The following is a 23439-nucleotide window of genomic DNA, read 5'->3' on the forward strand; positions in this document are numbered from 1 at the left end:
GTCACAGACTGCAGTGGTTAAATAAATGACTCAAACCTGTAGAACCAGACGGCTAGCGACACTGTTTAGCTGGCAAAGGCTAGAGGAAAAGATCTTCCTCCCCAACAGTTTCATAGTTATCTGGGCAAATCCTAAAGGACATCAGCCTCCTGTCCTATCCTTGAACACCCAATATGAAGTATTCAAAAAAGATGTGATATCTCAATTCTATGCCAAGAATCAGCTCAAGATCAGCAGTTGGGAACAGTTATCACCTTCATAATACAGAAATAATTTTTTATTTTAATTTTGTTTTATTTTAAAAATCCTGGGTTTGGTCATCAAATCATCACCATCATGAAGGTTTTAATATAGACTTCTATTAGCAATGAGCCAACAGATGAGCAGTTTTATTTATAGTTGGGGGCTCATCAATATTAATGCAATGTAATTTATTAGAAATGTAATTTATCAGAAAATTTATTTGTTACAGTGTATAAAGCCTTTCTAGAAATATCACATTTAGATTCTGTTTCTTCTGAAAAGCAAAATAATGATGGTGATTATTTGGAACCTCAAAATATCTTGCTTTTTATTTTAAATAAATTATCACATAATTAATACTTTTTCCTTAAAGGCTGATATCCTTGAATCAGGCTGGTTGTCTTCCATGGGGTTAGTACTCATCTCTTCCTGCCCCTGCTTCAGTTTGCCATCCAAATTGGGTGTGCTCAGGAAACTATATCAATACTTTTGAAAAATATGAAAAAATGTATAAAATCAGTGCTGGGAACTCCAGCTTGAGAAAACAGATAAAGGAATCTGGTTTTGTCTAGTTGGTTAACAAACCTGTGGCCATCACCCCAAGTAATGCTCCCAACAGAGGATCTGAGCAATCAGTGTTTCATCTCTTTGACATAATCTTACAGATGGTTGAAGACACCTCTCCTAGGCTTCATGCTTCTGGCCTTCATGTCTCATCTCACTTGTGATGTCTACCCCACCCACTGTATTTAAATTACAACTACCCCCCACCCATTTCCCACTCAATTGCAGTCCTTAATCCCCTTGACCTGTTTTATGTTTTTCCTTTTTACTGACTATTTTTAAGTTTGGGGGGCGGGTATTTAGCTTTTTTTTTTTTTTTAATTTATTTTAATGGAGATATTGGGGATTGAACACAGGACCTCGTTCATGCTAAGCACTTGCACTCTACCACTGAGTTACACCCTCCCCCTACTTTGTTTCCTTGATCCTCTTTACCTACCATAGCATGGTATTTGTTTATATTTGTTTATAAAAATCCCTTGCCTGGTCCCTGAAGACATTTGAATTTGCAATGCAAATAAATCAAGCTTGTTACCTGAGGATCAAAGTTTGCCTGTGGCCATTAAACCAGTCAATTGAAGACCCAACCCTATGAATCAACTTTAACCTCAAACTAATAGATTTTCTCTTTCCACCCAGAGTATGAAATGTCCCAGGTCAGCTAATATCTTCAAGGTCTGAATAGCACAAAACAGAAATGAAATGGGACCCTAATTTTTCAGCGGAGCACAATTGAGACTGCCTAAAAATAAACTAGAAGCTGCTGACAAGACAGAAGGATACAAAAACTCCTATGTTCAGCTCCTCCCAAGGCCTTGCCTCTCAGAACAAAAGCGAAATTCCTTTCAGTGGCCAGAAGCCCCTACATGATCTGGCTTCCAACTCTCTACCTCCATCTCCTCCTAATGTGCCCCACCCACCGGGTACAGCCACCCTGGCATCTCAACACCCCTCCTCCTCTTTCCACAGACTGCTTCCTCACCTTTCAGCTCTTTGCTGAAAGAACAATCTTAGCACCGTCTTCACTGGTCACCTCAAAATTTCAACTCCCCATGACACGCCATATTCTTGCTTTATTGTTCTTCTCACCATCTAATGTGAAGGAAAAGCCCAGTTGGGCTAACAAGCTAAGTCACAAATCTAAGTGTAACAAGTATTGGATTACTGATCTGAGTTCTGCTGGGCTAACTTGTAAATCTAAATTAATAAGTGTCGGTTTGCTGATTCCCTGTTCATGTTTTTGCTAGCCAGCTGGATTTTCAAAGAAACATATCTGGCCTTAAAATGTTGGTTTGCTGCCTCACTGCCTCTACTTTTGTGATGATGATGCTGCTAAAGCTGTTCCATGCCTATTGGCCGAATACCCCAAGCTTGTACTTAACCCTATAAAACCTCATGCTCACGTCTTGGAGGTGCTCAGAGCTTAGGAGCAGAAGCCCCTCTGAGCCCGCCGGCATAATAAATCTAAGTACTCCAACCCTCCGAGTGGTGCTTGTTTCTTGGCTGGCCTGTCATTTCCGTAACACTAACATATGATGCAGAATATTTATCTGATGTATTGTCTGATGTATCCGATGTAAATTCCACAAAAGCAGAGAATTTTGTCTGTTTTGCTCTCCGAGTATATTCCCAGTGCTTAGAACAGCCTCCAGCACATTGTAAACTCAACAAACATGTGGAGTGAATACGTTTTAAAGTTCCTCACCGTTAAGAAATGTTTGTTGGGGGAAGTAATCATGGCATCAAAATAGGTTTTAAAATGGTAGGTGTATATTAAAATAGAGAGGAAATTACAATAATCTTTATTGTAATAAAGCTTTATAATAATCAAGACAATAATCAAGGCAGAAGAGGTATAGAAAAAAACATATTTGGCCAGTGTTGACAATGTTGAGGCTACGTAGGGTTTATCAATCTATTATCTCTAATATTATATATTCTGAAAAGTTGCATAATAAAACAGGTTTTTAAAACAATATAGGGAGGGAGGGACATGAAGGTACATCACAAAATGAAGGCTATGGAGAAAGACCACCTGAAGGCCCAAACAGGACCTTGTGCTAATCTGTACAGAAAAGGCCCAATGTGAAAACAGAGAGGTATCCACTGGTTGCCTGTGAAGAGTCTAGGGTAGTCTTGTTCCATCCCTGAAAACCTGGTAATGTCAACCACTGAAAGCAGCTTCATTTCTCAGTATAGATTCACATTAGCCCTGTCCTCAGAATTGGCTGTAAAAGCCACGTAATATTTGGATTCACTGCAGTAAGATAAGGTGATTATAAACAAGCCAAAAAGTCCCTTTCGAGACTATATTCTTTCTGAAGGCAAACTACAAGGAAAGCATGATTCATTTAGGTAAACTGAGTCAAACAAGACTTAATCACCATAAGATTGGATTTTATGTAGCCTCTAGTCTTGGTCCTCACTACCTATTGAAAGCACTTGAGTTTTAATAATTACTGTTGCCTGGGTCCACACCATAGTTATTATTTATACTGATTGGACCCCAACCAAAAATATTTTTATAAAACCTCCAGTTGACTGTAATGTGCAATTAACATTGAGGCCACTGATCAATGATGAAAAGAAGCTATCCTAGGGGCACCTTGTTATGTGCAATTGCTTGAGAGCGATTTCATTCTATTACATAAATACGTGTAGTTTGAAATGCTTATTTTTGATGAGTCAACAGACAGGCTGTTTTTCTGGGTGAGACCAAAATCACCATTTAAAAAAAAAAATAGGCTTCTTAAACTAGCATTCTTAAGGATCGACTGAGGTGAACTTATTACAGTGTAGATTCTGACTCAGTAGACCTGGGTAGGGTGTGAAAATCTACATTTCCAGCACATTTTCAAGTGATGCCCATGCTGCTGGTGGTAGACCACATTTTTTGAGTAGTGAGACTGTAGAAGCCAGCTGGGCTCCCTACGTCGGGTTCTGCCACCCGTCTTAAGTGTATTTAAAAATCTTTCCCGAGTAGTCTAACTTCTCATGTGACAAGTTAACTATAAACAGTGCTCTCATTGTTCTCTGTGTAAAAAGACAAACATTTCACAGGAAAAGTTTCACTTTTACTTTGCAGAGATTGAAACAATTTGCACAATTCCAGACACTAAAAAGCAACCAAAGCTCTATTTCCCAGTTGCATGGAACACAGTTTGGAAGGAATAAACAGCAAATCCACACTCACCTTTACCGAAATTCAGGGGATAACACTTACTTTTCATAATCCACATGCTCAGATAACCTGATTATCACATCACACTGATTTCTGCCCCTTCTAACGACCTACAGAATGTATCAAGTCCTATTTCCCACCAGCCAAAGTTGTCTTTTTTTAGCATGTAACCTACCCATCGATGCCCAGGAGGGTATTTAACTGAGACTGAAAGACACTTCGTATCAAACCCCACATGAAAAACAAATGTAGCCAATAACCCAAGAAAAACACCCCACACCAATGTCCCAGGGCAAAGTTGATTTCAAACATTCAGCATTAAATCCTTAAGTTGCCACGTAAGACAAACTTAGTGACAGCTATTTTAAAGAAAACGTGGGTGGCTCTTAGAAGAGCCTTTTTTGAGTTGGATTTAAACAGAAAGAACTTTATGCTCTCTCTCCGCGGATGCGGCGGGCAAGCTGGATGTCCTTGGGCATGATGGTGACACGCTTGGCGTGGATGGCGCACAGGTTGGTGTCCTCGAAGAGCCCCACCAGATAAGCCTCGCACGCCTCCTGCAGCGCCATCACGGCCGAGCTCTGGAAGCGCAGGTCGGTCTTGAAGTCCTGCGCGATCTCGCGCACCAGCCGCTGGAACGGCAGCTTGCGGATCAGCAGCTCCGTGGACTTCTGGTAGCGGCGGATCTCGCGCAGGGCCACCGTGCCGGGCCGGTAGCGGTGCGGCTTCTTCACGCCGCCCGTGGCCGGCGCGCTCTTGCGGGCCGCCTTGGTGGCCAGCTGCTTACGCGGCGCCTTGCCGCCGGTGGACTTTCGGGCTGTCTGCTTAGTACGAGCCATTGCAGGAAATACGGAGAAAACGCACAACTTGATAGCTTGAGGAAGAGGTTGCCTTTATATACACTCAGAAACATTCTGATTGGCCTTGCGGTTTTTCAAAAGTCCCGCGAAATGAAACCATTGGCTGAAGCGTCAACGATGTGATTGGTTAATGACTACAGGTTCTGATTGGATGAATTACTCCACATTCCAATCCCTCTCTTCGTTATAGTCTACTAACCATAGGAGCTAATTTTCTACTGTTCTAGTTCAGCTCATCTCAAATTGTAAATAAGGAGCCACTTCGTGATTGTGGAATATGCCAGTTCTGACTCAGTAGATCTATGTAATGTGGCCTAAAATTCCAAGGACCAAGCTTTTGAGAAGAGATTTACTTTTATTGTTTTTTCTCAGCGGTTGCTTTTTCTGAACTGAACCTGGAGTCCCCTGGACTGTCACTTCCTATCTCCACTCTGGGAAACCACAGGTAAAGCGATTGGGCTAGAGGTGATAGGCAAACAGTGCGCCAAACGATTGACTTTGCTGTAGTGCCTAAATGAGATTATGGTTCGGTTCAGAATTTGAAAAGCCCTCGCTGATCTTTGATTTGCCAGTGGTTCTCATTTTGCTATTTCAATGTCTTAAAGATATCCCAAGCTACCAACCCCACCCGCCTTTTCCGCAGTATAGAATGTTCCCCTTCTCGCTAGATCTGGAGACTACTCAAGGTTTTGTAAACGGTACCAAAACTTGCTTCCTCACAACTAAAACCCGTTTACGATGCTATTTTCTCATAAAACTCTCGTATCCCTGAACCACATTCCAAGCAGTCATGTGAAATAGCCAAGATAATAACACGTTGAATAAGCTGTATTTATATCCAATGGCTTTAACTGTTGAAGGCTTATAAATGTGAATGGAAAATGTTGCCTGTCATGTTAAAAAGGATGTTTGGAGGCCGCTCTCCCTTCTGAGTAAAATGGCCCACATTCTGGGTCATTCTCTCTTGCCTTAGAGATGGCACTTGCTTTAACACCCCCAAGACTCTTAGCCCCTTTGGCCTTATGAGTTAGCCCGCACTGTATGGAGTTATGTATCTTTCCGAATAAATCTTTTATTCAAAACAAAAACGTAGCTATCAAGCCACTACAACCATGATGCCAAGCCCTCAGCCACCATAGCCACCTCCAACGGTGCACCCTGTGGGAACTCAAGATGGTTAAGAACAGCATACTGGCCCTAGATAGATAAGGTGCATAAAAAAAAGAAATTTCAGAGCCCAGACCCTTGCATCTTCCCTTACATAGAAAATGCTAAGTTCATTACCCTGACATAGCTCGTTTTAATTAATGGTAGTCTTTTGATGTTCCCACTACCTCGTCTTGGTTGCAAAAACCCATATATCCTGGCTCTATCCCTTTCTTCAGGGCAGTCTCTCAGATCTGAGACGCTGCCTCCCGTGCTTGAAGTCCTCAGAAATCTCACGAAATAAAACAGAATTCTCAGCTTCCGGGAGTGTCTTTTTTTCCCTAGCGGGCAGGCTAAACCAGTGTTAGAATTAGTTACAAGCTCTCAAATGTGAAAACATGGATGGCTCTGAAAAGAGCCTTTGGGTATAAGGTTGTAGCTGCACGCACGATATTTAGGTAAATTCACTTGCCCTTAGCTTTGTGGTGGCTCTCAGTCTTCTTGGGCAGCAGCACGGCCTGGATGTTGGGCAGGACACCACCCTGGGCGATGGTGACTTTGCCCAGCAGCTTGTTGAGTTCTTCGTCATTGCGGATGGCCAGCTGCAAGTGGCGAGGGATGATGCGCGTCTTCTTGTTGTCGCGGGCCGCGTTGCCCGCCAGCTCCAGGATCTCGGCCGTCAGGTACTCCAGCACCGCCGCCAGGTACACAGGCGCGCCGGCCCCAACCCGCTCGGCGTAGTTGCCCTTGCGGAGCAGGCGGTGAACCCGACCCACGGGGAACTGGAGCCCGGCCCGGGAGGAGCGGGTCTTAGCCTTGGCGCGAGCCTTGCCGCCCTGTTTTCCACGACCAGACATAATGAAATAGCACAAACACGTTAAAAATCCAAGAAAACGTTACAAAACGTAAGAAACTAGACTATTATACACTGCGGCGGTTTGGTAAAACAGCCTGTGCTATTGGCCGAACCCAAATTTCAGCCAATCAAAAGCCAGGTCTAAACGCTTCTAATTTACATAGGAAGTCTGTAGTTGAAAGGTCAAATTACGTAAGGGTGAGCGAAGGAAAGAGCCAATGAGAGTATGGAATAGATAACAGCCTATCAGAGGTTAGGGTGCTGAGAAGGCCAATCAGAGAACGTAATTCTGCCATCCGTAATTTGCATATAGGCCAAATAAATACTAAGGCTATGTGCTTGTGGTTGTATTTTACCAGTGTTCTTTTTGTGGTGGTAGTTCGGTCTTATAATGCCTGAACCAGCTAAGTCGGCTCCAGCCCCGAAAAAGGGCTCTGGTTATTTTTATGACACAAGCTCTGAAAACAATAGGAAGTTACTTTGTAAGAGATTCATCAGGGAAACCTCCAGCGTCTCGATGAACCTGGAAGAGGATGGCTAAGTTGTCTCATCTGTGGAAAAGTCACAATTTACATCTGTATAATAACCTTACCCATATGAACTGTGCTTCTCATGGTTACCTTCTACAACTGACTCCCCACCCCCAGCACCTTTTGTCTTTAGTTGAAGATGGTATTTAAGGCGGTGGCTTCAGCTATTTCGTAGATGTCCTCAGTTTGCTGGGTATCTCCAGGGTATACAGGAGGTATACATGTTGCTACCTTGTTTTTCCTTCTGTTAATCATCAAATGGGTCAGTCAAAGAACCTCGAAAGGAAGATTTTCCTCCCTACACCTACACAGATTTTTGTGAACATCAAACGAGTACACGTTATAGTGATGCTTGAAGAAAATTCCCTAAACCCCACGTATAATTAAGGCACTCCTTTCTTGCTCTTCAAAGTTGATTTTAAATACATTTTAATACCATGTGTTCATGAAATCCATAAGCATTTTTTAAGGGGCAACCCTCCAGGATATGATACAGTCCTGAATGTTAGATTGGGGGAAATTGCTTAAACCCTGTGAGCATTTCCTTACCTCTGAAATGGGAATAATAATTAGCAACTGTATGGCATTGCTGGGGTGATCAATAGAACACAGGTAAAGCACTTAGGACGTTGTCTGCACAAAGAAAGTGCCTCCAAAATAGTAGCTGTTGCTAAAGCCTCTGGTTGAAGTGCTTGGAAGGTGCCCTTGGTCCTGCCCACTTTGGAATTTCAGAATCCTGAGGCTTTGAATGAAGTAAAGTAGGCCTCAAAGCCAGTAGCATTTGACACCAACTAGGATTTCTTTGTCTGGCAGGGTGACCAACATTCCAAACCCCTTTTAACAATCTAAGCCCCTCTTTTAAAATCATCTTCCCCTGAACCGTTTTGAGGACAAACTAGTGCCTGTGACTATAAGACTTCCCTGCTTTGGCCAATTCAAGCAACGTGTGGCTTATTTTCCAGGGATCTTTTCATGTCTCACCAGGACTAGTGGTACCTCTTTAATAGATGTGTTGGGTTATAAGGAAGGTTATACAGGAACTACTCACCTCCACTTGCCTCTCAGACCTCTTTTCCTTTTCCTCCACACCCTCTTGCCCTCCATCTGCTCAACCACAATAATTACTTGCTACCTCTAGGCTTTCCTTCTTGGTCTTCTATTAGGAACTTCACTTTCTCAATCTGTTTTCCCCTCATCACTTATAAGCTTGCTATTACCATATCATTTAAAATATCACCTCCTTCCTCCCCACACTAATGCCTTCCCCAGCTTCATTGGATTTCATAGCACCATCTGACACACCATGTTTTATTTACCTGTTTTGTTTGTTTCCCTACCCTGACAAATAAAAGTTCCAAGAATACAGACATATTCAAATGTTCACTGCTATAATTCTATAGCATCAAGCAGTGCCTGGCACATGCTATGTGCTTTGTTTTGTTTGTTAATACCCTCATATGAATTCATCTCCTCAAATTGATACCTTAGCTCCAGTAACATGATTCATTTCATATTTAAGCACTGGAGTCTGTATCTTTAAAACAGACAAGATTCCAAATGACTCCACTGCCTTCTGGCTATCAAAGTATCACCCTACAAATTAGTTGCAGGCCACAAGGAGGAAAACTGATTTTACGAGGAAACCAGTAAGTAACTCTAGGCCAGTGCTGGATCCATCATCTTGAATCTGGATAAGCCTGACATCAAGTGCTCCTGATGTGGTACAGTAGTATTTACATAAAAATCTTTAAACCGTTCCTCGACAAGAAAATTAACATTTCATTTCATTTAAGTCTGAAAAAAATCACTTCTACCTTGCAGGGCATACAGGGTACAGGAGTCAAGGATAATGACCCATTCGGAAACAAATGAGACGAAGATAGTCTGCAGGCCAGGTCTACAGCAAATCAATGTCTAAAAAATAAGTGTAATCGAGGAAGACAAAACTTGTAGATTGAGACATGAGACAGAGCCAAAGGCATGATTGGACCCTCCACTTAGCAAACCAGGTATCTAAGATGACATTTGCAGCATAACAAACATCTGTTCATCTGAACTGAGTTATTAGAAGTTAGGGAATTTGGTTTTAGTTTGAGTGATTATATGGGAACTATTGAACTATTTTAATAGTGCATACTTAATGTGACGTAAAATATTGAGTGTACAGCTTACTTAACTGTTAAGTTCAGCAAGCATTAATGTTAACATACACTAACCACTTTTTTAAACGCTCATTAGAGGAAGTCAGAATATAGGGGTCTCCCCGCGTATAAATTTTCATTTTTCCCCCAGTGCCTTTGGTACAAGTGTGTTGGTCGGCAGAGCCGAGCAGCAGCGTCAAGCCACACGAGCACAGGAGCGCGCTCCTGCCCAGGGGAACGACCCGCCCCACTCGAGCTCGCCTCTTCCGGCCGTAGGTTCCCGCCGCGGGTGCCCTTTGTTCCCCGCCTTCGCCGCCATCTTGAGCATGTAAGAAAGGCGGGGGAAAAGCAGCCTCCAGTCGCTACATCGCCGGCAGTTTAAGCCAGTCTTTCCGGTATTCGAGAACGCTGCATACATTCCTAACCTGGAGTAAATCTTTCTGGGGCAGATAGCACACACAAGCCTTTTCACTGCCACGTTAAGTGTTATAGTGCGCAAGACTATACCTAAAACCACACTGCAGCAAGATACCTCAAGCTGAGATACTCACCTTTCTAGAACATAAACTGCGATTTAACGTTACCCTTTGGCGACAAAAAAAAGAAAAGTTGGGTCCTAGAAAAAAACCACTGTAAGGATTAAGTGTTAGGCTCCTTTACCGAAAGTTGTGGGCGGCCCTGAAAAGGGCCTTTGGTGAAAAGTGTTAAAGATTGCTGAAAACAGGAGACTTAACCACCAAAGCCGTAGAGAGTACGGCCCTGGCGCTTGAGCGCGTAGACCACATCCATGGCCGTGACCGTCTTGCGCTTGGCGTGCTCAGTATACGTGACGGCGTCCCGGATCACGTTCTCCAGGAACACCTTCAGCACCCCGCGGGTCTCCTCGTAAATGAGGCCGGAGATGCGCTTCACACCACCACGCCGGGCCAGACGCCGGATGGCAGGCTTAGTAATGCCCTGGATGTTATCTCGCAGAACTTTGCGGTGGCGCTTAGCACCCCCCTTTCCAAGACCTTTACCTCCTTTACCGCGCCCAGACATGCTAATGCTGCTCAAAGAACTCAACAGACAGAGTCTCGGAGGCAATTACCTTTATATGCGTGGATTTCGGACCGAATTGAGAACTGAAAGCGCGCTCGCGGGCACTTTCATTTAGCCCGCCAGCCCCTCCCCTTGCGACCCTAGTTCTGGGTGACGTCACGACGACGTAGTCCCCGCCCACCTAGTGTGTCTTCTGCAGAAGCCTCTCCAGCCTAAATGGAAATTTTCGGACCTTTTTTTTTTACAACTGCATCAGACTACAAAAATTAACATTTCTTATTTATTATCTTTTGCTACTTGGGATGCTTTGTGATGATTGCACAGGAGATTTGGCCCTCACGACTAGAACTGCAGCAACTTTCGTTGAAATGCGGAAGCCAACTTTGCACTCGCCTTTACAGTGCCTCCAGCATTTCTGCTGCCTGCAGTAAAGTTCCTTCAACCCAAACCCCCATCCTAAGAAGCTCAAAAACTACAATACTTCACCCTTTCCGTCACCAAGCCAAGGAAAATCTGACCAAAAGGGTTTTCTTCCCGAAGGCGAGTACATGGTTGGTTAATGATTGTGGTAGAATTCTCGCTCGCTGCGCGGAAGCCCGAGTTCCTTTCCTGTCTCGTTTGTTTTCTTTTCCTTATGTTTATTACAACATGTAACTCTCACTTATCTATCCATCCCTCACCCCTGTGCCTGGTAACTTAACAGTGTTAATGTTTATTTTTCTACTCTTCGTTTTGTTTTCTCTGGTTCTAGTAGGGACATTATTCCAGAGATTTGGCAACTTGTAGTCAAAATATTGAAATAAATAGGTGACCTCCCGTAGACTTCTCTAGAGGCTTAGTAAATCGCCTCCGACCAAAGTTAAGAGTATTACTAGTAGAAGGTGCTTGCTACAGAGCAGAGTGGCGCAGCGGAAGCGTGCTGGGCCCATAACCCAGAGGTCGATGGATCGAAACCATCCTCTGCTAAGTTATGTGTTTTCCTAACTTCTGTAGTTAAAATTTTGTTGGTTTGTCTCACAATAAGAAAATAAAATAAAATGGAGCCTTTAAAAAGAAAAAGTTTCTGGAATCAAAATAATTTCCTGAAAATAAAAGTGGAACTATTTACATTCATTAACTAATTTGTCCTCTCATAATAAACCGGATTTCTTGGCTGCCAAGATGACCGTGCTATTGTTGTCACCAGTTATTATGACAGTTCTCGTGGCCCTATGAAGCAGGGAAAATGCTGAAATAAATTGAAGGCAAGGGTGGAAGCCAAGATACTGAGTTATAGTTCCTTCTATAACATAATTCGTAAAGCACTACTTCTTGGGTAATTATGACCATGTGGTTAAGGTGACCAACAAGAAATTTAGACCATCTTGACGCAGATTCTTTGCAACTACAAGAGATTTACTCTTTGGAATAAATAAGTAGCAGTTTGAGACAGTGCAGAGTTTGGGTGGCCACAAATGTACTCTGACCGGGGAAAACCACTTCAACCACTGCTGGTAAATGTGTCTCTACCTTCATTTACAGTCTAACAGAATTATTCTCTATGCTCATTTTCTAAAGTATACATGTGGACTGTTTTATATTTTCCTCTCTCAGAAAGGATTAACATTCAAATATTTATGTGTTAGGTACTGTGCTAGGCGGTAAGAAAAGGCATTAAGTAGAGTACAGTATAGACACGCCTTTAAGCAAGTAAATATGTAAAGATGTATATACATGTATAAGGTACACACAAGTATGTGTAATACAGATATTTCTTTAAAAAGATTGTATACTAAGTGCAATGGGACCAAGGGAAAAATGATAGTTATTTCCAGTAACCCCATGACCACCCAGTAGTTGGTGATTCACTGGAAGGATTCACATGAATCAACATATACCCAAAGTTAGGATTTATTACAACAAAGGAAAAAGTGCAGACACAACAGGAAAAAGATATGCACAAGCAAATACTAGAGAAGGCTTTCTTGTCCTCCATCTTCAGGGATGACACAGTTGATCTTTTTTGCTTGAGGGGGAAAGTCATGGAAAGCAAAACACCAGTCATGCTCAAAAATTATTTTGGCTGGGTTTGCTCGATGATGATCTTCTGAAAGATGAAGTCTCCCACAGGCTGGAGATATAACCATATATATGAGTGTGTGTGTGTGTGTGTGTGTGTGTGTGTGTGTGTGTGTAATCTTAAATTGACCACTCCAAACTGGTCATCCCCACATGGATGTTTAGTGCACAACTCAAACTTAACATGTCCAAACAGAACTTCTCACCCTAACCACACACACTCCACCCTCAAAGCACTCCTCCTGCAGTGGTCCCCATCTCAGTAAATGGAAACTTTGTTGTTACCACAAAAAATTGTGGAGATGAATATGACTTCCCTATTTCTCTCATACCCTCAATCCAATCAGCAGACCCTTCAAAACATATCCAGGATTCAACCACTTCTCACCACTTCCACCAACACTACCCATGATGGTTTAGCCACCATCTTCTTGCTTCCATGAAAAAAAGGAGAGAACAACTCCGTATTCAAGTATTTCCAGGATAGAAGGATCTTTTTGTTACATAATCTCCAACTTAAAGATAAATGCAAAAAATCAAAAATATATGTTTATGAGAAATTCAGCATATTTATACTGAGCTCATACTATTTGCCAGATGTTATTCTGTAGGCAGGAAAGAAAGCCCATGTGAAAGGACCCATTTCTGTACTCCAGAAGATTCTAATTTATTAGTCAAGAAAATCCTACACCTATCACAAATGAGCCAGGAGGGCCAATGCTCCCAGGGTCTGGGATTTAGGAAAAATCAGGAAATGACTAATGTGAAGACTGTTGACATTATCTTCAAACAATGTGCATGAGATCACAGACAGAGATTCACTGACAAGTTTGAAAGAAGACTTCCAAAATATAACTTTAAATCTATATCACGTTATTGGGCCAAGCCCTCTACGGAACATTATAAATGTTTTGACGATAAAATGATTTTATTGCAGCAGGTTTTTATGTTGATTCATCTATCAAATGTAAAATTTGTTACAGTTAAATTTTTTGTAATTCTACTGCAGTATTTATATTTTAATATATGGGAGCCTCAAATAATAGTAATGGCCCTGGACTTCTTGAAAACCCTGAGAAACACCAAGAAAAATATTCTCTTCTTCAAACAGATAGAGATATATCGTGACAAAGTGCTTTGATGTCACATTATGATAATCTGGGAAAATACCAGAAGACCATGGGAAAGGGGGAAATTGTTATGCCTAGGGGCCTGCAGATATCCCTGCCAGGTGACAAGAAAGACAATCATGTAGATACTGCCATATATGTATATATAGTAAGACTGCCTTCGGGGTGCGGTTTCCCTGACAACTGTCCAAGTAGGCATCCCAAATGCCTAGTGTTTGAAAATGGTCAGTGTGAGTATTAATAAGGAAGACCCTCTGAGTTCTCTTTATTCAAAAATAACCCTCGATGCAGGCAATATGCAATCTTTTGGCATTCTTTAGTTGCCACGAACTTCAGTTTCTCTGCTAGAAGGTCGTACAGTAAATGACTTCTCTCGATGGAGTACCCATATCCAGCAAGACCGAAATAATTATCGATTCTTACCCTCTTCGCCCCAGATAACCCTGGTAATCTAGAGTTTCCATTTTTCTAATGACGAAAAGCGCGGAAGGCGTGGAGGCCACTGCCTTTTTGTCATGATGTGACTTTCACAACTCAGGACGAGGTCAGAAAGCTCACAATACTTTCATTATACTGTCTAAGTGTCTCAGCAAAATGCCACTCTCAGGGACCATGTGACCTAACGGATAAAGCGTCTGACTTCGAATCAGAAGACTGAGAGTTCGAATTTCTTCGTGGTTAGCAGCTGTTTTTTTTTTTTTTTTTTTTGCGCTTCTGTAGTAATTGCTATGTAGGAGGTTCAATGTCATGTGTTTTCCAAACCCTTTTCTTCCTGGTCTATTTTTAAAAGGTTATTCTCAAAAGCTTGGGAGAACGGTGTCAGGGATGAAGAGTGGCTGAAATTCAAAACTGAAATAAGCCCTTCTAATAATTTGGGGGGGTCTCAAGTTCTCCCCAAATTTGGATTGGAGTGCCGGACTTTCAGCTTCACAGGCTGGGCTTGTGTTGAGCCTCTTTGAAAAGGGAATTCTGCCCTGTAAGCCGAGCTCTCTGTAACTGAGGCCCCAGTGAACAGCACAGGGGGAAACCTGCTGCTGCTTCTTCCTGATGGCTTCCCCCAAGGCCACAACGTCTTCTTCACATTTCTCTTCTAGTCTGAGTTCCAGTTGCTGCTGGAGTAAAGTCTGTCACTGGTTTTCACTCCTTCCCTATCTTTTCCATCCTAACTTTCTCTTTTCCTTTGGTTTTGTTGCCATCAAAAGAATGAGAACTCATGTTCAAACCTAAATTACAAAGCAGAATGTTAAGGCCATTAAAAGAGCCCAGATGTTTTCAGAGTGTGTATGCAAACAGGAAGGCAGAGAAGATAGCTGCTCGAAATATACAAAAACATTTTTTGTGTGCCTAAATAACTGAATTTAATAATAATTTAGGATGAAGAAAACTTAATTTCTAATTACTGACGTCCTGGTGAACATACGGTGTTTGATTTCAGATAGATGCAAATGTTGGGTTCAGATCCCATGGAGGTCATTAGTGCTTTTGCTAGGTCAAAGCAATGAATATTAAAACATGTAATAATTACCTCTTTGTTTCCCCAGAGATAGAGGCAGTTAACTTTTACATAACATCTCCCGTTTATCCATCACTTAGCCAAGTTAAAAGGAGATGGTCAAAAAGTTGAAGACAGCCTCTGCATGTCAGAAGAGTAAAAGATTTTTCCAGTTTTCTGTATTTTAACATGCTATATTTTTGTTTAGATAGGAGCTGCTTTGGGCCAAGTGACAGTTTTTAATTTTTATTTAGCAATTCTATTTATTTTCCATTGTGACTTCTTTTATATAATTTAACATGGTCTGGTGGTCTTCTATTATTTAGGAGTAACATAGTGCATGTGACCCATCCCTTAACTGATTATACATTTCTGCCGTTACTGGTATTTATTCTTATAAAGAGTACTGTTTGTATATTCCTATAGCAGGTATCTATTTGCATATGTCCTATTTCCTTGGGATAAAATTGCTGCAGTAGAATTTCTGAGTTAAAGAGTATGTATATTTAAAGCTTTTGATATAAATTGCCAATAGTCCTACAAAAAAGGATTTCTGATTTACAAGGCCTCCAGAAGTGTGGTTCACTACTCATTAGTAGACAAATATCAAACTTTATTATACTACTTTCCATTATTAGAATTCACTTACTTGTTAAGTATCTACTAAAAGTTAGACATTAATAATATAAGTGATATTTTTCTCTTTTATTTCACTTGAAATACTGCCTGGTATATACTAGGTGTTTAATAAAAAAAAAGGTAGTAGGTGCTATGGGAAAAAGCAAGCAAGGGAAGGGGATAGGGAGCAGTGGTCAGGTAAATTCCAGTGGAAGTGATATTTGATCAAAAGAGGTGAGGATTTGAACCAAGGAAAGATTGGAGAAGAGTTCCAGGAAGAGGGAATAACAAGTGCCCCTGGGCCTTTGCACTCAGTGTGAAAGCCAATTTTTTTAATTGAAGTATAGTCAGTTACAATGTGTCAGTAACAATGTGCCAATTTCTTGTGTACAGCATAATGATTCAGTCATACATATACTTACATATATTCATTTTCATATTCTTTTTCATTATAGGTTACTACAAGATAGTGAATATAATTCCTTGGGCTTTACAGAATAAATTTATTTATCTATTTTTATATAAGTAGTTAATATTTGCAAATCTCTAACTCCTAATTTAGCCCTTCCCACCTCTTATAAGCCAAATTTAATTACATTGAGTGGAAGGGGAGTGGAGGGTGGGAAAATTCAGAGCAGTGAGTGACATCATTTGATGTACCTTTTAGCAGAATCATGCTGGCTGCTAGCTTGAGGATAGGTTGTAGCAGAGCAAGGAGAGAGGAGTGAGAGAGGAGAGTGGGAGGCTGGCTCATGATGGCCTGAACTGCAGTGGCAGCAGTGGAAGTGTTGAGAAACTGATTCTGTGAATATATTGTAAAGAAAGAACCAAGAGGCTTAGCTCTTTTCTACTTAATGTATTGCACTTTCCTTCTCTCTTTGGTATTTAAGAAAAAAAAAAAAAAAAAAACAGATCCTTTGGGTTTAAAAGAGGTGAGGAACAGGGGCAAAATTGTCTCAATCTACCTCCCAAATTTGGAACAGGAGATTAGCACATTTCAAATCATCCTTTGATGTGTTAAAAGAAGTGACAAACACCCCAGGTATATTCTACCTGGACGAAGTTTTGATCTTCTCTCTCTCACTCTCTCTCACACACACACACACACAATGCCTGTGATTATTTTATAAATACCTGTTGAATATTTACAGTGTGGAAAGATGAAAGACAAAGCTATAAAAGGGTGGTACCCCTACAACCTTATTCTCAAATAAGGTAAAGTGAGGATGGAGGGGCCAGAAGGGGAAGACTAATCAGGCATCAAATTACCTCTGGTTCTTTTTTGGAGAAAATGTAAAATCTAAACAGCATATCACATAATTCCTTAAGAATCCACTTCAGCTTCCAATCTGGATCATCATCTCCTGAGCCTATTTTCAAGATTAAAGGGTCAAAGTTTGTAAATCCTCTTTGAACCACATATACCACAAAAGCCATATATTATTAGGTAAAATTCAAAAACAGATATTGTTTCAAAATCTTACTTCATAGGTCTCCATCCTCCAAACCTTTGGGAGATTTGCTGGCCTATGACAAGCATACTTCAGAAGGATTTTCCAGGTATTAAAATTCACAATCCCAATCACGGGATTGGAACATGTTGGAAAGACTTTTATCACCTTAACCACTTGATCTAAAAGAACTTGGTTTCCAGGAACCTTAGTAAGGAAAAATTGGTTATATAATTTTTTTAACAATTAATTTGTCTGGTCTCTACCTCAGTTTTGTCATCTGTAAAATAAAGACAGGTGATGGGCGGGGTGGGAGCGGGGGTGCGGGCCGTGGATTTTCAAAGAGATAGTCTTTACAGTCCCTTCCGTGAATCCTCAAATGAAGGCATCATTCTCCTCTTTGTATTTTAGATGAATAAACAAGGGTCTTTTCCAAGTGCTCCAGACTCTGTTTCTTCCTTCTTTGATCATCTTCTGCCTCTTAGATCTGAATTTTAGCACATAATCCCATAAAAATCTCACCTGCCCCCTGTTTTCACCTTACAGTAAGCTACAGCAAGGGGTTGAGTACAGTGTAGAATAACTACTCCCTAGTGGCGTGTAATTTGCCACCACTCCTGGAACACAGGCAGGAGGGAGGCGGAAGACTAGTTGACTCAAAACGCATAGAGGAAGGCAGAGGGTCCAAAATCTGAGTTCTTGATAAAGATGGAGAAGCTGGAGAACAGGTGAGCACACCTGTGCCTGGGCAGATGCAGCAGAGTTAGATTTTTAACTCTCCCATACATGTGATATGACGCAAACCTCCTAATTCCTCTATAAAATGGGCTGAAGATGGGTGTTAACAGCGATCATTCGCCCCATCAACTGCCTACAGTACAACAGCTACCAACAAGCAGGTTGAAACCTTACTGTCACCCTGCAGTGTAGACGACGAGGATGGGATTCGAACCCACGCGTGCAGAGCACAACGGATTAGCAGTCCATCGCCTTAACCACTCGGCCACCTCGTCGCTGATAGAAAGTAGTCTGGATAAGTATTATGTCTCTTTTCTTTCTATTATGTTCTGCTTAGCAAATCGTATTATTATTTTGTTCTCATCGTTGTTGTTTTTCACTAATGAAGACAAAGTCTTTGCTTTCTACAAACGGCCCTCTTACTTTGTTAAAGGGAGTAAAGACAAGGAAGAGACTACAGTCCGGGGAGGGAGGAGAGCCGGCCAAAGATGTGGATCTGAAGAAAATTACAAAATATTCTTACTAAGGGAAAATGAGAGAACCTAACAGAGAAGAATGGACTTAGTGACTGCTCTTGTTTTAAAAATCAAGTTGAATTATGTCATTTCTTTTCAACTATGTATCTTAAGCCATCATTAAACTAGTTATATTTATATAACTCCTCAGCAGGAGGAGTATTCTCCATATGAGACATTAACACCTTTCCTTTAAGATCAAGAATTAGACAAGGGTGTCTACTCTCACCACTCTTATTCGGCATAGTAATGGAAGTCTTAGCAAGAGCAATAAGACAAGATAGAAAATAAAAAGCATCCAAATAAGAAAGAAAGAAATAAAATAGTCTTAATTTGCAGATGGATATGATCTCATATGTAGAAAATACTAAAGACTCAACCAAAAACCTTTTGAAACTAACCAACAAATTTAGTAAAGTTGTAGGATATAAAATCAATATACAGAAATCAGTTGCATTCCTATACACTAGTGATGAAATATCTTAAAAAGAAGTAAAGTAACCCCATTTACAATAAAATCAAAAGCAATAAAATACTTAGGAAGAAATTTAATCAAAAAAGTGAAAGAGTGGTACAATGAAAATTACAAGACTTAGATGAAAGGAATTGAAGAAGACACAAACAAATGGAAAGCTATCCCATGACCATGGAGCAGAAGAATTAATATTGTTAAAATATCCATACTACTCAAAGCCATCTATGGATTTGAGCAATCTCCATCAAAATTCCAATGGCAGTTTTTAACAAATAGGAAAAAAAATCCTAAAATTTGTTTGGAACTACAAAAGACCCTGAATAGTCAAAGCAATTCTGAGGAAAAAAAAAAAAAAAAAAACAAAGCTGGAGGCATCACCCTGCCTGATTTCAAACTACACTACAAAGTTATAGTACTCAAAACAGTATGACATAGGCATTAAAAATAGACACAGAACAATAGAATAGAATACAGAGTCCAGAAATAAACTCCCACCTATATGGTCAATTAATATTTAACAAGGGAGCCAAAAAATATTCCCAGTAGGGAAGAACAATATCCTCAATAAATGGTGTTGGGGAAACTGGATAAGAGCATACAGAAAAATGAAATTGGACCTCTGTCTCACACCACTCACAAAAATTAACTGAAAATGCATTAAAAACCTAAACATAAGACCTGAAACTGTAAAAGTCCAAAAAGAAAACATAGGGCAAAAGCTCCTTGACATTAACCTTGGCAATGGTTTTTTTTTTTAATCTGACACCAAAAATACAAACAACAAAAGAAAAAAAATCAACAAGTTGGACTACATCAAACTAAAACCTTCTGCACAGCAAAAGAAACCATCAACAAAATAAAAAGACAACCTATGGAATGGAAGAAAATATTTGCAAACCATATATCATATAAGGGGTTAATATTCAAAATATATAAAGAACTCATACAACTCAGTAAGAAAACCAAAAACAATCTGATTTTAAAATAGACAGTGGAACCGAATAGACATTTCTCCAAAGAAAACATCCAAATAGCCAACTGGCATATGAAAAGATGCTCAGCATCACTAATCATCAGGGAAATGCAAATCAAAACCACAATGTGATATCACCGCATATCTGTTGGAATGGCTATCATCAAAAAGACGAGATAACAAGTGTTGGTGAGGATGTGGAGGAAAGGGAACCCCTGTTCACTGTTGATGGGAATGTAAATTGGTGTAGTCACTAAGGAAAACAATATGAAGGGATCTCAAAAAGTTAAAAATAAAATTACAGTATGATCCAGCAATTCCACTTGTGGGCATTTATCCAAAAGAAATAAAAACAAGATATTAAAAAGATATCTGCATTCCCATGTTTATTGCAGCATTATTCACAATAGCCAAGCTATGGAAATAACCTAAGTTCTGTCAACGGATGAATAAAGAAAATGTGGTAAATATACATACAATGGAATAGTATTCAGCCAGGAGAAAGAAGGAAATCCTTCCATTCATGACAATGTGGACTTTGAGAGTATTATGCTAAATGAAATAAATCAACTAGAGAAAGACAAATACTATATGATTTCATTTGTATGTGGAATCTAAAAATATGTTACCTTACATGGTAAAAGATTTTTCAGATACGATTAAATTGAGGATTTGGAGATGGGGAGATTATCCTGGATTATCCAAGTGGACCCAAAGGAAGATCAGATTCAATAGTAGGAAATGTGACTGCAGAAACAAGAGGTGACACACAGAAGGAAGAGGCCACTAGAAGCTGAAAAAGACAAGGAAACAGATCCTTCCCTGAAGTCTCCAGAAGGAACACAGCCCTGCTGACACCTTGATTTTAGACTTCTGATCTCCAGAACTGTAAGAAAATAAATCTTTTTTGTTGTAAGCCACTAAATTTGTGGTAACTTGCTATAGCAGCAATAGGAAACTAACAGAGATTCTAAAACATTACCATAACTGGGACTTACTAGGCAGGAAGAAGTTTGCAGGACTTTTTCTGGAACAATTTTAAGAAGCCAGAGGCATTCATGGGGGCTCTTCTTTTGCTGTCACGGATAGCACTGGAGGATACATGTTGAAACTGTGGCGAGAAAGTCAGCAGAAGTCGTTTAGAGTCCCACTGACAGCTGTGATTACTGTATTCAGAGACCAGAGGGTTAACCATCACACCATAAGACCTGGGTATTACAAACCTTCAAGGAAGGACGTGTATGCTAATGTATCTGTTCATTGATCTTTAAAATGTTTGGGCACAGACTCAATCTAAGAAACAGTAAGAGAGAGCCTCCTATATGGAGACAATGGAAGATCTCAGATGACAATGTTAGCGAGGGTATCACTCTATGGTTTGGACATTTTCATGTCTTGGTTCAGATTAGCCTATAGAGCATTTGCCTGAGCTCCAGAGAAGAGTCACAGGTGGGGCCTCTGACATATGAACTCTTAATAACCTAAGCAAAAAATTAACTTATGAGGATCTGACCGACTTCAGGCAGGCTCTAGGCAAAGAAAAAATAAGCATCGAGAGGAGATATTCTAGCAAGACATGAGGATGTTGGGGAGAGGGCAATTTTCAGCATCCAGAGGAAAGACCAAAGAGCTGGATGTTGATGGAGGAGGAGAAATGCAAGTCTACAGGAGTGTCTATATATCAGAGTGTATTCCTGGTTCAGGAAGATGTGAGGGCAAGGTCACCAAAATTGAGACAGACCCACTGAGATTTGAATTCCAGGTGCTAACCATTACATTATGAGGGTCTTAAAGTTGGATCTCTACTGAAAGACTGATGTACACTCCTAAAATGTCAGTTATTCCCCAAAATAATGCAGACAACACATAAGCTAAAGGAGTTAGAACCGTCTCTAATGTACTAAGACATACTGAACAAGGGTAACACTGTGTAGTAGGAACTTTTTCAAGACAATGTTAGTGTTTGGAAGCCACTGGAGCACTCTAAGCAGGCTCCAGGAAAGGAAGGACTTGAGTTGCAGGGATCATAAAATATAAACTCTTTATCACCGGAGCCAGGATTCTAACTTCACAGAACTGGAGGAACTCTGGGCAAAAAGGAAAAAAAAGGGACATCACGGGTAAGGGAGAGAAGGGCTAGAATTCTGGAGGTAGGTAGTCAGAGATAATTTCTGTTGGCCAGTGGCTCTATGTTGCTTTAGGTGTTGATTTCGAAGTAACTGACAGTGCCTGCAGCCAGATGTGTACATCTGGCTTAACGCTTTAAGAGAACCACAGAGGGAAAATTAGTAAGATGTTGCTAAGGTCCCAAAGAGATTTGGACTCAAATTGCTGGATTCAGAGTCCACAGTGCTAACTCGGATCCTGTCATGAGAAACTGTCTACCTTCTACTACAGTTCTTATGAATATTCTTGCATCAGGCCGATGTTTTAAGAGGGCTTCAGAGAAAAAAAGATTTGCAAGAGGGGCCTCTGACACATGATCTGTTAAGACCCTGAACACGCAAACAACAGGGCTGACTTTAGGAAATCCAGGGAAGTGTAGATGTCAAGAGAGTGGATAGTATTCCACAAAGACCCAAAGATGATACAAAGAGGATACTTTTCAAGAGACCGAGAAGAGTTACCTTCCAGAAGGAGAAAGCATGAGTGGGAAGGTTATATCCATAAAACAGTATACATTGTCGATTTGAGGAAAACAGGCCACCAAGAACTTAAGTAGGTCCCACCGAGATTTGAACTCGGATCACTGGATTCAAAGTCCAGAGTGCTAACCATTACACCATGGGGCCACCATGAATGGTCTTTTTGTTTGTTTGTTTGTTTGTTTGGTGGAATTTTTATGAAAATTCATTGAAGAACCCAGCATACCAAGTATTTTGTGAACTATAATTTTCGGTTTTTAAATATTGAGAATCTGATGTATAGACAGCAGAGGCTCCACGCGACAACCAGGGCTCCCAGGCACTACGAAAATCTCTGGACCCGGTGTGGGTTAGAAACTAATGGAACTCGAACCCAGAACTGAGGTCCGGGATGGGAACCGCGAAAAGTCACGCAGACAATAATCTAAATTTACAAATATCTGAGTGGGCTCTGATTCAACGAAGGAGGGGCCAGATGTGAAATCCCAGAGGAAAGCGTGGGGTATGCTGTTCTCGTTGCTGATGGGAACTGGGTGTTGGGCAGCTCAAATGCTAAGATGCCTGTCTGTAGCCTCCTCGAGGTACCACGGTGATTTAAGAGACGCGAATGGAGGACACTAAAACAGTCGTAGGTCCCACCGAGACTTGAACTCGGATCGCTGGATTCAAAGTCCAGAGTGCTAACAATTACACCATGGGGCCGAGACACGTGCGTTTTCCAGACAATACACTTTCTCCCTGGCAAGATTTTGGGACCTTGTCTTGAGTGTGTCATATGCGCG

At 40.9% G+C, this 23439-nt stretch overlaps 3 protein-coding genes and 4 non-coding genes across 7 annotated transcripts; 1 reads left to right on the plus strand and 6 right to left on the minus strand.

The window, feature by feature from the left end:
* Positions 1-2586: 2586 nt before the first annotated feature.
* Positions 2587-4839, minus strand: LOC141574211 (histone H3.1). The gene has a single exon (XM_074348225.1). It carries the CDS (start codon positions 4825-4827, stop codon positions 4417-4419), a length of 411 nt encoding a protein of 136 aa, XP_074204326.1. The 5' UTR covers positions 4828-4839; the 3' UTR covers positions 2587-4416.
* Positions 4840-6445: 1606 nt separating this feature from the next.
* Positions 6446-6980, minus strand: LOC105084147 (histone H2A type 1). Its single transcript, XM_010974186.3, has one exon. The coding sequence runs from the start codon at positions 6849-6851 to the stop codon at positions 6459-6461; it is 393 nt and encodes a 130-aa protein (XP_010972488.1). The 5' UTR covers positions 6852-6980; the 3' UTR covers positions 6446-6458.
* A 2715-nt stretch (positions 6981-9695) lies between these two features.
* Positions 9696-11739, minus strand: LOC105084148 (histone H4). Its single transcript, XM_074347922.1, has one exon. The coding sequence runs from the start codon at positions 10560-10562 to the stop codon at positions 10251-10253; it is 312 nt and encodes a 103-aa protein (XP_074204023.1). The 5' UTR covers positions 10563-11739; the 3' UTR covers positions 9696-10250.
* Positions 11457-11528, plus strand: TRNAM-CAU (transfer RNA methionine (anticodon CAU)). The gene has a single exon. It is a non-coding gene; the product is annotated as a tRNA-Met (tRNA).
* A 6503-nt stretch (positions 11740-18242) lies between the features above and the next one.
* On the minus strand, positions 18243-18324 carry TRNAS-GCU (transfer RNA serine (anticodon GCU)). Its single transcript has one exon. It is a non-coding gene; the product is annotated as a tRNA-Ser (tRNA).
* Positions 18325-22732: 4408 nt separating this feature from the next.
* TRNAQ-UUG (transfer RNA glutamine (anticodon UUG)) lies at positions 22733-22804 on the minus strand. The gene has a single exon. It is a non-coding gene; the product is annotated as a tRNA-Gln (tRNA).
* Positions 22805-23287: 483 nt separating this feature from the next.
* On the minus strand, positions 23288-23359 carry TRNAQ-UUG (transfer RNA glutamine (anticodon UUG)). Its single transcript has one exon. It is a non-coding gene; the product is annotated as a tRNA-Gln (tRNA).
* Positions 23360-23439: the final 80 nt, after the last annotated feature.

This window comes from Camelus bactrianus, chromosome 20 (genome assembly GCF_048773025.1).
Source record: "Camelus bactrianus isolate YW-2024 breed Bactrian camel chromosome 20, ASM4877302v1, whole genome shotgun sequence".
In the NCBI taxonomy this organism is placed as follows: Eukaryota; Metazoa; Chordata; class Mammalia; order Artiodactyla; family Camelidae; genus Camelus; species Camelus bactrianus.